At 34.7% G+C, this 14,435-nt stretch overlaps 4 protein-coding genes across 4 annotated transcripts; all 4 read right to left on the reverse strand.

The window, feature by feature from the left end:
• Positions 1–2,070: 2,070 nt before the first annotated feature.
• Positions 2,071–2,640, reverse strand: ASCRUDRAFT_76397 (uncharacterized protein). Its single transcript, XM_020193451.1, has one exon. The coding sequence runs from the start codon at positions 2,597–2,599 to the stop codon at positions 2,303–2,305; it is 297 nt and encodes a 98-aa protein (XP_020046717.1). The 5' UTR covers positions 2,600–2,640; the 3' UTR covers positions 2,071–2,302.
• A 1,497-nt stretch (positions 2,641–4,137) lies between these two features.
• ASCRUDRAFT_81375 (uncharacterized protein) lies at positions 4,138–8,796 on the reverse strand (the record flags this gene model as incomplete). Its single annotated transcript, XM_020194612.1, has 1 exon — positions 4,138–8,796. The coding sequence occupies one exon, from the start codon at positions 8,794–8,796 to the stop codon at positions 4,138–4,140; it is 4,659 nt and encodes a 1,552-aa protein (XP_020046718.1).
• A 1,484-nt stretch (positions 8,797–10,280) lies between these two features.
• Positions 10,281–12,223, reverse strand: PFU1 (Pfu1p). Its single transcript, XM_020193452.1, has one exon. The coding sequence runs from the start codon at positions 11,966–11,968 to the stop codon at positions 10,559–10,561; it is 1,410 nt and encodes a 469-aa protein (XP_020046719.1). The 5' UTR covers positions 11,969–12,223; the 3' UTR covers positions 10,281–10,558.
• A 170-nt stretch (positions 12,224–12,393) lies between these two features.
• ASCRUDRAFT_76404 (uncharacterized protein) lies at positions 12,394–13,142 on the reverse strand. Its single transcript, XM_020193453.1, has one exon. The coding sequence runs from the start codon at positions 13,074–13,076 to the stop codon at positions 12,615–12,617; it is 462 nt and encodes a 153-aa protein (XP_020046720.1). The 5' UTR covers positions 13,077–13,142; the 3' UTR covers positions 12,394–12,614.
• Between the last annotated feature and the right edge of the window lie 1,293 nt (positions 13,143–14,435).

Below are 14,435 nucleotides of genomic sequence, written 5' to 3' on the forward strand. Positions count from 1 at the left end.
ATTTCTTTTAAAGCTAGTTTTCTTAGTTTTTCGTTAGTTTCATCTTGAGGGGTTAGTTCTTTTTGGAATTGTTGGATATTGTTATTAGATAGTTTTGAGAAAGAGTGGAAATTAGAGAAGGATGAGGGAGTTGTAGGAGATACTAAAGTTCCATAACGAGATAGATGAGAGTTTCTTTTGTTATTATTATTATTGTTGTTGTTGTTGATGTTAATGTTGATGATATTGTTGTTATTGAAATTATTTTCCACAGTACTTATACTATTAGAGGAATTATGATATATGTTGTTGGTAAAAGAGGAAGTTGAAGACAGAGAAGAGTGTCTTTGAAGACTTGTTGTGCTTGATAAGGTTGAGGTTCTTTTTAGTACTGATAATGAGTTTGAGCGATTAATGTTTGATTTTATGTTGTAGGTATTTTCGTTATTTTCAAGCACAGCTAAGCCCAAGTTTAAACCGCCAAATTTGGATCTAGTTCTTACAATTGAAGATTTTTTATTGTTGTTGTTGGTAAGTAAGGAAGATCTTTTGTCTTTTAGTTTATTGTTGAGATCATCTCTTAGGTTTTTTTTATATTCATCTGAAGATAAGATGGAAGTTCTTTGAAAGGGGATTGAAGAGGAAGCTGGGTTAGTTTGTATAGTACTGATGTGATTCTTGGGATGATTTTGATTGAGAATATCATGGTGAAGATCGTTATGAAGAACATCATCTGTGTTTGTATTTGTATTTGTATTTGTATTTGTATTTGTATTTGAATTTGAATTTTCATTTGTATTTGAAATTAAAGGGTGGTCTTTAGTTGGTTGGACGTTATCAATTAGATTATTTATTGAGCTGAGAGAGCTTCTGTGATCTGATTTTGAGGGAGAATGAGAAAAGATTGAAGATTGATCTGTTGAAGTAACAGAAGAAGGCTGAGAGGTTATTGAGGATGAGTGTCGAGATTCTGAGGACAACATTTTCTTATTATATTAGAATGTAGGATGATATAAGATGATATAAGAATGAAAAAAAATTGTCGTGAGAATAAAACAGATTAATAAATAATTATTGAATTTTATTCTTGGATTATTCTTGGATTATTTTTATTTTTATTTTTGAGTTGTATTCTTGGCTTATTTGATTTTATCTTTAGGTTATTTAATGCTGCTTTTTTTGAGGTAGAATTTGATTAATTTAGATTTAGAAAAGTTTTGTCTTGTTTGAAGTATTTTAAATTTGTATTTAGATTAGTGTATTGAAATGATCCAAAATAAAGCAGTGAAACAGTGAAACAGTGAAGCAGTGAAGCAGTGAAGCAGTGAAGCAGTGAAGCAGTGAATTAATGAACCAATAAAATGATAAAATAATAAAATAATAAACTAATGAACTAATGAAGCAGTGAACAGTGAAACAGCAAATAAATGAGTGAAATATAAAACAAAGGGTGTTTGAGTGAGAGTAAAGAGAAAAGTATACCAGCTGGAGTAAAAATTGAATAAAGAGATGCAAATAGTCAAGCTGAATGGTGATAAGTGGTGAGTAGTTTGCTTTTGCTATCAACCTGTGTTTTATGAACCAATGGAGATGAAAAATATCAGCGAGTAACTAATTATAAACTTATAACCAACAATAGAAAGATAAAGGAATCAGAAGAACGAAGCACAGTGGAATAAAAGTGAAATAATCAATGTTAAACCTCAGTATCAAATCCAACTTTCAACATATAACAGCAAAAAGCTGAATCAGCAAAGGCCCTGTCGTGTTCGCGAACACACCAGCAGTTCGTCAACCACGTCGGCAAAAACACCAGCCTTTCGGAGCCCTGTCCGAGCTCCCGGCAGCCCTCAAAACACGCTCCAGCGCGCTGGCCGGACGCCTAGCGAGCGCTGACGGAGAAACTTGAGCTGGTGAACCGCTGGCAGCCGCAGGAGGCCGCAGTGCGAAAGGGGCCCCGTTCGCCAGCCATGTTCGCAGACGCTTTTTGTCGGTTTCAGTTGATTCTGGCGCTTTTGAAGTTACTGGTTGCTCCAGCCCGAGCTGCCTCTGAGGCTCGGGAAAACAGCGCAGAAAGCCTCGCTTTCCGCCGTCATCTGGAGAATCGAATTCAGCTGCCAAACGCTGGGAGCGCGTGTAAAACGAGGCTGCATTTCCTTGCTCTCGCAGTAAAACACGCTGCTGATCGGCGCCGCTCGTTGCCCGGCCCGCGTCTGTTTCACGTGTGCTGAGTCAGCATTGTGTGTGTGCTTATATAAGCACACGTGTTTCGGAAGTACGCTTATCAACGTTAGCTGTAGTAGCTATATGAGATACTTAATAGTCAGAGCATGTCGTCGTCGTGAAGATAGTCCTCGTAGGCTTCTTGCCAGTTGTAGGGAGGAATTCTTCCCCCATCTTCTTTGCTGGACGAGGCTCGTTGCTTCACGAGATTGGCGCCCTGATATGGCGACTCAAGCACGTCTCCCTCCTTCAAGCTCTTCAATGGATCTGCCAAATGCCCACCCAATTCCTGCTTAAACCTACTGTCTCGGTCCAAGATATCCACTCCTGTGTCGCTTTCCACCAACTTCTTGCCGTCGTTGCTCAACTCGATTTTCTTTTCCGAAATCTGCGTCATCAACCTCAAAAAATTGCTTTTTTGAAATTTGTCCTGGTTTTCAATTGACTTGTTCATAGAATCAGCCACTAAAGTGGCTGTCTTTGCAAACAAGTTTTTATCGTACTCATTCTTATTCTTTTCTTCGTTTTCTTGATCTCGCTCATTCTTTATTTGATGTTCTTGTAGTTTTAGTGTCTGTTCCACGTTTGAAAATGCTTTCATGAAAATATCATCCGAAATGCCCATTGGATTTGGGTTTTGCTGGCTTTGATGTCCCATTATAGTGTCGTTCATCGAATTACTAATTGCATTGTTAAATCTTCCCATATTCAAATTTCGATTTATGTTCATCAGATATGGCGAATAATTATTATAGCTTGTATTGATTCCACTAGTAATACTTCCACTCATCGCTTGCTCTTGACTTATTCCCATTTCTTCTCCTTTCATAAATTCTTGATTCCATGAATTAATATTATTATTATTATTATTACTAACATTATTAACACTATTGCCATTGATTTGAAGCCTGGAAAACTCATCTTCCCACCCAACATTATCGCCTCTGAAATTCTCTTGAACATTATTACTTCCACCAACAATAATACTTTCATTAATCCCATTTCCATGCTCATTTCCATACTCCACTTGATTAAAATTGTTAAAATTATTAAACTCGTTTTGTAAATTCAAATCTACATTGTTCATAAAATTGGTGTTAAATCTACTGCCATCATTTCCATGAACATCATGAACATCATCAACACCATGGATATTTTCTCCTCGATTCGTTAGATCGTTTCTTAAACTAAAATCGTTTGATGAAAATGTTGCCAACTTTTGAACTGGATTTGATGGCCCACAAGACCCTCCATCATTAAACAACGACATTATTATTTCTTATATCTCTTATATCTCTTAATCAATACTATTTATTAGAATCCAAATAACTCAAACCTATTTTCAATAGTTTATCAATCATCTATATAAATGATTCACAATCTTCCCTTTTTCTCTTTTTCTTCTTTTTCCTCATGTTTCTTTATCTCCTTCGAAAATGTGACACCCTTCTCCTCAAATTTCCACTTGCGGAAAAAATCAATTGCTCTTTGCCACATACACAGCCACACTTGCTTCTTTTAGAATCCCCTTTACACTACCACTGAGGAACAAACTTCCTTTCTGGGAATCCTCCTTATACTAATCCGATATTATTCCCAACCTACAATCCATTTTGAATAAAATGGATTCCAACACTGAAAATTAAAATTAAAATTAATAATTAATAACTATCTAACATATAATCAATAAATTAAACAAAACTCAAACACAAAACAGAAATTAAAATAAAATAAAATAAAATAAAATAAAATAAAATTAAAGTAAAGTATATATGCAACAGTGTAAAAATAAAAAATCCTTATTTTTGCATTTTTCTCTTTTTGTTCTTTTTAGTTTATCTCAAAAATCATTAAAAACTGTCAACAAAAAAATAATAAAAATTTTAATAGTTTTAAAAAAAAAAATTATAATAAAAACTAAACAATTTAATAGGTTTAATAACCTTCCATAGAGCTTATAAATTTCTTTTGTAAATCAACAATATTGTTCTTCAATTGATCTCTTTCTTGTTTTATAATAATCAATTCAGCTTTCAAGTCTCTTATCTGCATATTGTAATGCATGTCTTTGAGATCTTCATCTTCATCTTCTCCCTCTTCACTATTGTCAATTTCCTTAATATCTTCAAATTTATCACCATTATTCGATATAGACGAGCGAGAACCATTAATAAGTGGCGAATTAGTTCTTGATCCACTTCTTCTTATTTTAGACAATCTCATAGTATCCAATTCTTTCTTTAATTGTGCATTAGCTTCTTTTTGTTTTTGTAATTCGGCTTGTGATATGTCTAACGCTCTTGATGAAATTTTAGCCGAATTTAATGCACCTTTATAGTTCTCTTCAATAATTTTGTAATGATTGATTTTCAAATTTTCTTCTTTCAATCTAGAAATTTCATCATTTAAGCTTTGAATCTCTTTAACAAGCTTTATATCACTTTCTTCTCTCTCTTTATTTATGTTGATTAATTCCTCAACTTGTTCTTGTAATGAGTCAATATACCTTTGTTTTTCATCATTACCGACACTGTCAGATTCACTCATGAGTGGTTCTTCAACCAGACCTTCTTCTCCATTCAATTCCTTATCTTTAGGAATTTTATTTGAAATTTTTCTAATGCTCCATAAATTGATTAGATTTTCAAGTTTACAATCTATACCGGTCATTTTTTCATCATATTCATTCAAATTGATTTCCTTTGTAGTCCTTGTTTCTTCAAGTTCTTTGGTTAAAGCTTCATTTTTGATTTTCATTTGATTTAATTCCTCAACTAACTGATCATAATCCTTCAATTTATTTTTAACAATCTCTCTTTGGTCTAATTGAAATTTAATTAGTTCATGCATTTCTTGTAATTCTAAGAAGTTATTTGCAACTAATGGTTCTAGTTTCGACACTTTATTCTTTAGGTTTTCGTTTTCGTTTTCCAACTTTAGCAAATTATTTTTCAATTCCAAATTATTTCTTTTCAAGCTATTTGATTCTTCAAGCGCTTTTAAACTATCCACTTCATTAATGTTCTTAAATTTAATATGGTCTAAATTCGATTCTTCAAGTTTATTAATTATTTCAGCCTTTAAACTTAGCTCATTTTGTATCACATTAATCTCAATTTGCTTTTTCTGATTGAAATCATTTTCTTTATCAGTTAACGATTTTTCATGCTCTTTGATTAAAAGCTGCTTTTCATTTTCCAAGCTTCTTATCTTGTCACTTGCCGTCTTGGCTTGTCCATTCATCTGAACTTGCAATTCATTTAATTCGCTTTGTAACGATTCAACAATTTTTCTAAAATTTTCTCTATCGCACTCTAACAATTCCTTTGAATGTTGTTTTTTATAAAATAACATTTTTTCTTCTGGAGAAATCGGAGAATCAGCCATAATTTCTTTCGGTTTGAATTGAGTTATCCCCGTCGCTGTAGTAGTTGAAGATGGAGGAGTAATGGGCAATATATTCCTTGAAGCAAATTGTTTTGAAGCATCTTGAATAGTAGTATCACTTACTCCTGAAGTACTTCCAACATTATGAAGTGTTGTTGTCTCTGATATAGCTGATTCGTGGTCATTGGATCCAAAATTATCGTTAATTGATAATGTATCTATTGCTGGAGATTGATCTTTAGGTATTTCAATTTCCTTTAATTTTTTTCCACGTAAAGTTAAATCTTCTGCATCACTATCAGACATATCACTAAATCTTTCTGGTGTATCAATTTTTAAATTAGAAAACGATAAATTATCCTTAGGAGCTAAAAGCAGCTGGACTGGAGGTTGATTAATATGTTTATCAAAGCCCCCATCTTCTAATTTTGGAGTTGTAGCACTCTCTGGAGTGTTTGGTGCTTTGAAAGCTTCAAGATGTTCTAATGAATCATGACTTGGGACTAATGTTCCATAACCGGATTTGTTTTTTGATGTATGTGGCTCTGAAGAATACTGATAACCATAAGATTCAACCATTTCAGTAGAAGAAGCACTGAGATATGTTGCAAGAAAATCAGATTCATTTCTATTATCTGCTTTTGAAGTGCTTAAGTTGGAGCTTAAAGTTGAATTATCACCATCATAACTCTCAAAGGGCTTGGAGAAGGGTACTTTGAATTCTTCGAATTTAGGTTCTTCTAAACCATTTTTTTCCAAAGGTGAGTTTTCTAGAGATCTATTATTTTCCTTTATTTTTTCTTCGCTCTTGTGACTATCTACAGTCTCTTTGGAAATTTTTTGGGTATCATCTACTTTATTAATTTGATCATCTTCCTGCATGTCTTGTGTTTCAGGTTGTTTTTCCTTTAAGGGCAATTTTTCAATTGAAGAGGGTTTTTCCATGGACTCAATGTTATTGACAATTGGACTTTGAGATGGAGTTTGGAAATCATCATCGGGAGTTGTGGAAGCTTTGCTTATAGATTTTGACAATGCGTTGGAAGGATTTAAATTTGAAAGTGAATCTTTACTTCCAAGGTTTAAAATGTTTTCTTGAGGAGCAGGAGTGACTGATAAGCTTTCAACGGTTTCTTCTTTTATAGGAGAAAAGTTGTTTTGCAAACTCAGAAATGACCCTTGATTGTTATCAATGGGAACAATAGGCAGAGGAGTAAATGGCAAGTTTTTATTGATACTTGATATTGAGCCATTATTTGAATTTGATCGTCTTCTTGTATCAGCGTTACTTGAGCTTCTGGTTCTTTTTCCATTAGTTGTTGTATTGGTTTCTAAAGAGTTATAAGAGCCATCAATATTATTATTATTATTATTATTATTATTATTATTATTATTATTATTATTATTATTATCATCAACCAGAGGAATGGGTTGGTTTTGTGGTTGAGTTATTGAAGGGGTTAGTTGTGGGTTTATTGGAGGCATAGATTGAGAAGATTGATTTGATGTTTTAGAAAATTGGAAGAGATCATCATTCCATAAATTAATGTTTTTATAGTATATTAACCATTCATTATAAAGATCTAGATCAAATAGATAAATTAAAACGCCCAGCTTAGCGTTGTGATTCAATTGATCGAAATCGTCAAGATCAGAGCTAGCATAATCTAGCTGGTCTCCACCCATGATTAGTATTTTGTTTCTCGAGGGGGTTATAACATTGGATGAGATTGCAAATTCTGAAATCTGTTGAGGATTAACTGTGAAATTATTGAATTTGTTTGGATTTATTAAAGATGAGGAAGAATTGGATGTCAAGGCAGTTGAGGATTTTAATTTATAATTAATCAAAGAGGTAATTGTATGACCACATCTTAGTCCTGGATGAAGACTAAAAGGATCGACTTTATGCCAATGCAAGTTATTAAAGTTGAAAATATAAAAGTCACCAAGAATTTCCTCATTGTGGCTCTTTCCACCATATACTATCATTAAATTTTTAATTATTGTAGCAGAGTGTTCTTCCATTGGAGGAGGAATGTCACCATTGCAAACATGTTTTTGCCAGATATTTGTTGTGGGATCATAGCTGTATAGATCATTGGATATGAAGCTATCATTAGAACCACCAAAAACAAACAATTTGTAATCGAATATGACCATTGTATGGTTTGTTAGTGGAGGAGGAATATCATTTGGGTCATTATTTGCAGGAGAGATGATTTCCCAATGAGAGTTTGGTTTTCTGAATGAGCTTAAGTCGAACATCCACAAATCGTTGAAGATTTTAGAGTCTAATTGACCACCGAAAAGAAATAGTTTTGACTGATTGCTTGTCTTTGCAATAACGCCAATTGTATGACCATATCTTCCACAGGGTCTTATGCCAGTTGGGTTGGGAATTGTCCATTTCAAGGAATTGATGTTGAAGAGATACAAATCGTTGTCCAAGTCACCTTCTTCGTTAGTTTGGGTTGTATCACCACCAAAGACAATAAAGGCGTTACCACAAAGGCAACTGTTATGACCTACTCTTGGAGCAGGAACACCATCAAAGTTTTCAATTGATTGGGCAAAGAAGGTGTTTGAAGTTAAAGCCCAAATATCGCCAAAGACAGAGCCTTCTCTCAAACCACCCATTATGAAGACGTGGCCTTTATCTGAGATCATGTTTGAAGCAGTGTGTCTGTAACGAGGAAAGGGAGAGCCAGATAATTTGATTCTTGTCCATGGAGTGAAGGTATCGTAATTTGGGATTTGATTCTGTTGAGTTGGGGAGTTTAAGACAGGAGCAAAATTTTGGTTAAGTGTTTGGGGGTTGATCAGTGAAGGATTAATTGATTGGGGGTTAACTATTGGAGAACTTATTGTTTGAGGAAGAGGTGCTGGGGAATTGGCTACTGGAGAGTTGAGAATTTGAGAGTTGAGAATTTGTTGATCATTAGGGGGCATATAGTTGATAACTGGAGATTTCATGTCCACATTGTTGTTCATGTTGTTCATGTTGTTATTCATATTACTACTGATATTGTTGTTGTTATTGTTGATATAATTATTGTTGGAAGGACTTTGATTTTGAACAGGGGACCTTTCTACAACTTGATTTAGATTTGGAGGTAACGCAGGGTTGTACAATTTTTGGGATTGAGGATACTGTTGTCTCAGCTGAGGTTGTGGTTGTGGTTGTGATTGAGGTTGAGGAGACATTGGGTGGTTGTAGTTGTTGTTGAGAGAGTTATATTGACGATTTGAGTATTGTTGTTGGTTATTTGGAGTAAAGGAGGAATAATTGCTTGGAGGGTTATTTGAGGTTGGTATAAAACTCAGATGATTTGTTCTTTGAGGAGCAATTATTTGGTTGTTATTTATGTTATTTATGTTATTTATGTTATTTACGTTGTTATTTATGTCATTATAGTTGATTTGATTTGGGACCGAGTTATTTAGAGGGTTAGTTAATTGAGGTTGAATCTTTTGTGGTATTTTGGATTGTGCTGGATTGTATTCATTGCTCATTTTTCTTTGTCTTGATGCTGAGGAAGGATTTTGGACATCATTTTGTATATTTTGTATATTTTGTATATTTGATATATTTTGTATAGTTGGTATAGTTGAAATTTTTGAGTTTTTTGAGTTTTTTGAGTTTTTTGAATTTTTAGAGATATTTGAGTTGTTTGAGTTATTTGAGTTGTTTGAGTTGTTTGAATTTGACACAGAGTTTTTCCTGCGAGATACAGTATTTCTGATTGGGGAAATTAAAGAGTTTTCATTGGTGTTGATATTATTTGGGAAAGTATTAATATTAGGAAGATTGTTTAAATTGTTGGATAAATTGCTGGATACATTGTTGGTGTTGGTATTGTTATTATTTGGATTTGGATGGAAGTAGTGATGAGTTGGGGACGCAATATCTTTATGCTTTTTGTTTTTGCCAAATTTAAAGGGGGCCATTTTGATGTAAAAGAGAGAAAATATTGGCAAAAAAGAACTAGTGATGGAAGAGTGATGAAATTGTGATAAAAGATGTGAAAAATCAAGGGAAAAGAAAAGAAAAGAAGAAAAAAAAATCAAGGAAGAGTTTATTAATTATATTACTTGAATAGAGTAAATAGAATAAAGGATCCAGAAATGTAAAACAGATGTTAATGTTGATTCTGATTCTGATTCTGATTCTGATTTTGATTTTATGATTTGTATTGTATATTGAGTAACTGGAAATTGGAAATTGAAAGTGTGAAGTGAAATTTGGATTTTGAGAGCGATATCTAGGGTTCTTAAATTAGAGCTATTCAGGATACAGGGATAAAACCAAAGACGAGTAACGACAATTTTGAATAGTGATAAATTGGATAATAACAAATAATGACGAGGACAGTAAGAGTAAAAGCAATGAAAAAGGTGGAAGTGAAAAAATAAAACTGCTGTTGAGGGATGGATATTGGAGATAAACTGATAACCCAATATATATAGGCGAGGTAGAGCTAGGAGGAATAACAATAACGTCCCTTGGAAATATAAGTTGGTAATGAATTGCTATTCGTGAGAGTGAGGTAGCAGAATCCCAAGTTTAAATCACGTCAGTGGAACAACCTGAGGTTCAGAAGGATCTCAACAATCGCCAAAGCGAACAATAAGACGAAGCACTGGTTGAAATCAGCTACTCGTTGACAGAGAGATTAAAAATAAACAGAGCGAAACCGATTATGCTTTTGGTGATCCACGATTTGTAGGTTTGAGCTGGATATTCCACATGTTCTACTCGAGACAATAACATGAAATGAGCCAAAGCCCAACGTTACGCTCAGGGCAGCTCCACAGACCTGGGCAGAAGAGGCAGGCGGCGGGAGGCTGCCAGAGGCGCCAGAGGAAGCACACGCAGCAAGAGCAGCTCGTCCAGCAGCAGAAGCAGCAGAAGCAGCAGCAGAGGCAGACGAGGGAGCACGCATTCCTGCGCACGTGCACGCATGCACTACGCGTCAAAACAGACGGCGCCGGCGTTGCGCTCAACGGCCCCGACAATCTGGTCCAACACGCCGTTGGCGCCGGCAACGTCCCAGCCCAACCGCCGTGAGAGACGGAGCCGCACCAAGCGCGGGAAGCGGAGTTCCAACAAGGCCAACAACAAGTCCTCCGGCCGCACCTTGTTGAACTGGCCCAAGAGCCCGCTCGTAGTGAGGTGCAACTCCTCCAACACAACGCTGCTTCTGCTGCCGGTGCTGCTTGTGCTGTCGCGCACCATCGCGAGGTTGTAGTCGCTGAAGAGCTCACTTGAGATAAAGTCGTCGCTGATCTCGAACCTGACGAGGTTCGGACACATCTTGAAAACGTAGTCGAACGTGTTCGCCGATAGCTTCACGTTCGGATAGAACACAGACAACTCTCGGATGTTTCTGCCTAACCGGTTGTTGTTCAAGAACCTGTACACCCCAAAGTCCGTGAGACTCGAGCAGAACTTGATGCTCAATTTCTCTATATTGCTGCTGTTCCCGCCGCTAGCCTCGTGGACATCATTGCCACCTCCCTCGGGATTCAAGTTTTCTAGTATCTCGTCCGTGATTCCTCCGCTAATATACAAGCTTTCAATTTTTTTAATCTTCAAATACTTCACATCACCATTGTCTTTATTACCATTACCATCCATTTTAATTGAGCTTCGAGGAAACCGCAACTCCTTCAAATATTCTAGCCTATTCAAACATGTTATCAACTCATTCAAATTAATAACATCTAGCACCAAACTCAAGTCCAACTTCTTCAATTTCAAGCAATTGCGAAAACTTATTACTCCAATATATCCTATTTTCATTTGTGGTAACACCAACTCTCTCAATTCTTTATTACTGTGCTTAATTATTTTTGTTATATTACTGCTTCTAATTCCACCACTTAATTTAGTTAGATCCAATTTTTTGATATATTCCCCTCGAGTATTCTTGAACTTTTTTCGTTTCTTTGTTGTATTTTTATTAATATTCTCCTTTTCATTTGCATTTTGGTTCCCTTCAGTAATCTTACCAGTACCCACCCTTCTCTGCTCCTCATAACCCAATAATGGCGAATCATTAACTGTTATCGACTCTATAAACCTCAAAACATTCCCAATGTGCAACTCAGGCTCCTCATATATAGTAGGCAAATATCTGACATAAAAATACTTGGAAAGAAAAAGATATTTGGTCTTTAATTTAGCCTCCCTTGTATACCATATTATTTTTTCTATAATCTCAATAGGCAATAACAATTCTTTCCTCCCATTTCCATCCATACGCCTCTTCCCATACCTATATTGATCCAGTACACTATCTCCCACTGAATGCTTCAAGTAATCCTCCCCATATAATATCACTGACAACACATCGACCTTTTGAAATCCAGACATTGGCCAAATCACCAAGTTTCCCACATATTCTTCCTTTCCACTTTTTCTCCCTTTTTCAACTTCCTCTTCTTTTACAATTTTGAATGGAACTGAATTATCTCTCTTTGATTTATCACTGGAATAATTATAAACATAAAAATGCTCTTCATCAACATTCTTAATGATACCACTGGGCCCATATCGCCGGTATGGCACCCTGTTCCTTAAATGCCTTCGAGTAGCCACCTTGGATTGTTATCTTGTTTCTTGGGCTCAGAAACCCCAGATTATAATCTGCAGGAAACATAATTCAACTTCTTGATTTCCGTCCGGTCCCAGTTTGAATTGTCCAATGTATCACGTATATACCTCGGAACTCCCTTGTAGTCACCTCCGGATTCATTCAATCTTCTTTTTTTTCGAAATGAAAAAAAAACAAAAAAACTAATTGTATTGATAACTTTTCCATGATTTCAAAACAAATGGTTCAATATAAAAAGAAGTGTGGTTGCTACATCGTGTTAGGCATTTAAAACTTGATTCAAAACTGGTCCCGTTGGTATTAATCCAAATTGATCGTCATAGCCATATATGATTAACTTTATTTAGCAAATAAAGAGCTATATAGTTGGCCTGCCTTAGCTGATGAAAGGCTGCGTGGTAGGCTTTATTTTTTTATTAGCAAAAGACTAACATCACAATCTCCTTGGTGGTTAACTTCATAATTTTGACCATCATGAAAAAATTGTCTGGACAAAAGCTCTTGCTTTTGGTGTTTTGGTATGTGTTTTATAAGTTTTAACAAAGAATCTCCAATCACCTTAATATCCAAAACAGGTTTCAAATCAAAAAGGGCTTTTAAATCAATAAAAGGAGAAAACAAAAACACATACGAGTACCCACCTACTAGTTCATGAACAATATTCTTTTCTTTATCTAATAATAGCCTATAATCATTAATGATTCCTTTAATTGCTATATCATAGCTCTCAAACACTGCTTCCAGTTTTAATGATGGAGATTGAGTTTCAATTATTGCATTTTGGATAGCCATAATATTTGAATAGGTGTTGTCAATTTTTTTAATTCTTTCACCAGCAAATTGAACTAAAAATGGACGAAGAGACATTAATGGATTCTCTTGAAACTTTATAAATAATGATAAATGTTGTTCAATATCAATTGTGGCTGGGGTAATTTCTTCTTGAATTCCAAATAAATTTAAAAGGACAATATCCGAAATAGTTTTCATAACTGGTTCTGTACTGAGTCCTTGAAAAGGCATTAAAGTAGGGGATAATTCAAGTAATCGTTTGGAGGCCCAAAACACTTCTATTTGTATTTCCTCTTTGGTATAATATATCTGGTGGTGACTATGTCTGATAATTCTGATATTAGGAATAATATTTGGGTTATCTGTTGAGGTGATTTTTTCAATAGTATGAGGAAAAATATGTAAGCATTCATTAATTGCATGTTTTAGAATGAGCACCTGAATTGGATATCCTAAATATGTTAATGAAAAACTGTTCAAAGATTCATATAACTGCCATTGGTATTGGAAATAATCTGGTATGTAGCACCAATTTAGAAGCATTTGTGTTATGAATTCATTTACATTTACATTTACATTTACAATTAAATTATCACTATCTTTCTTTTTTATCGACTCCTCCGAAAACACCATGTTAAGAGTAACATTTTTATATCTTTTAAACAGATATCGTAAAGCTTTGAAAATTACACAAAATATCACTACAATTGACAATGGCAAAAGCCAACCGAGACCAATTTTAAAATGAAGTAGAATTGGAACAACTACCTCTGTATCATATATTAAATACATTCGGAGGAACCTTGGGTGGTTGACACTCATACTTTTTAAATAAGCCATATAAAAGGGCAACACCGGCTATCACAACAGCAATAATTTCAACTATTAATGTAATCTTTGAACTATCTGTAGTCTTTGTAGGTTCATCAATAACCATTTTGGCCACCTTAGCCATTTTAGCCATTCTTTGATTAAAGTTGATTAATGCTGATGAAGTAATTAATTTGATGTCTTTGAAATGAAAAGTGAGTTGATAATCAATTGTAAGTAAACACTGTTAGTTGAAAGATTTGAAAGAGTGAGATTGTTTGGAGAGCACAAATATCTTCAGGTACGTGTCAGCGTTTATTTTCCTGTGTCTATTGCCAAATTCATCCAGTCTGAAATGAAATATTCGACCATACACTGCTTATTATTGGATATAGATGGTGGAAAACCAGCCATGTAAAACAACACGAAAAGAAATGCTTGTAACTGCATATTTCAGTATTGCTTGTGATGGCATTGTCTACGTGACATTGCATATATTCTTTGCGAAAGGTTCTAGGAACCACAATTTTCAGACTGGAACTTTTTGATAAAGAATGTTAGTGCCTCAATACATATCTTTTTAATGTTTGCTCCTACCATATAATAAAAGATAATTAACCAAAC

This window comes from Ascoidea rubescens (genome assembly GCF_001661345.1).
Source record: "Ascoidea rubescens DSM 1968 unplaced genomic scaffold ASCRUscaffold_8, whole genome shotgun sequence".
Taxonomy (NCBI): Eukaryota; Fungi; Ascomycota; class Saccharomycetes; order Ascoideales; family Ascoideaceae; genus Ascoidea; species Ascoidea rubescens.

What these genes read in the sequence shown, in the direction of transcription:
- ASCRUDRAFT_76397 (XM_020193451.1), bottom strand. Translation starts at nt 2,599, where the DNA reads ATGACGCAGATTTCGGAAAAGAAAATCGAGTTGAGCAACGACGGCAAG.
- PFU1 (XM_020193452.1), bottom strand. Translation starts at nt 11,968, where the DNA reads ATGTCTGGATTTCAAAAGGTCGATGTGTTGTCAGTGATATTATATGGG.
- ASCRUDRAFT_76404 (XM_020193453.1), bottom strand. Translation starts at nt 13,076, where the DNA reads ATGTCTCTTCGTCCATTTTTAGTTCAATTTGCTGGTGAAAGAATTAAA.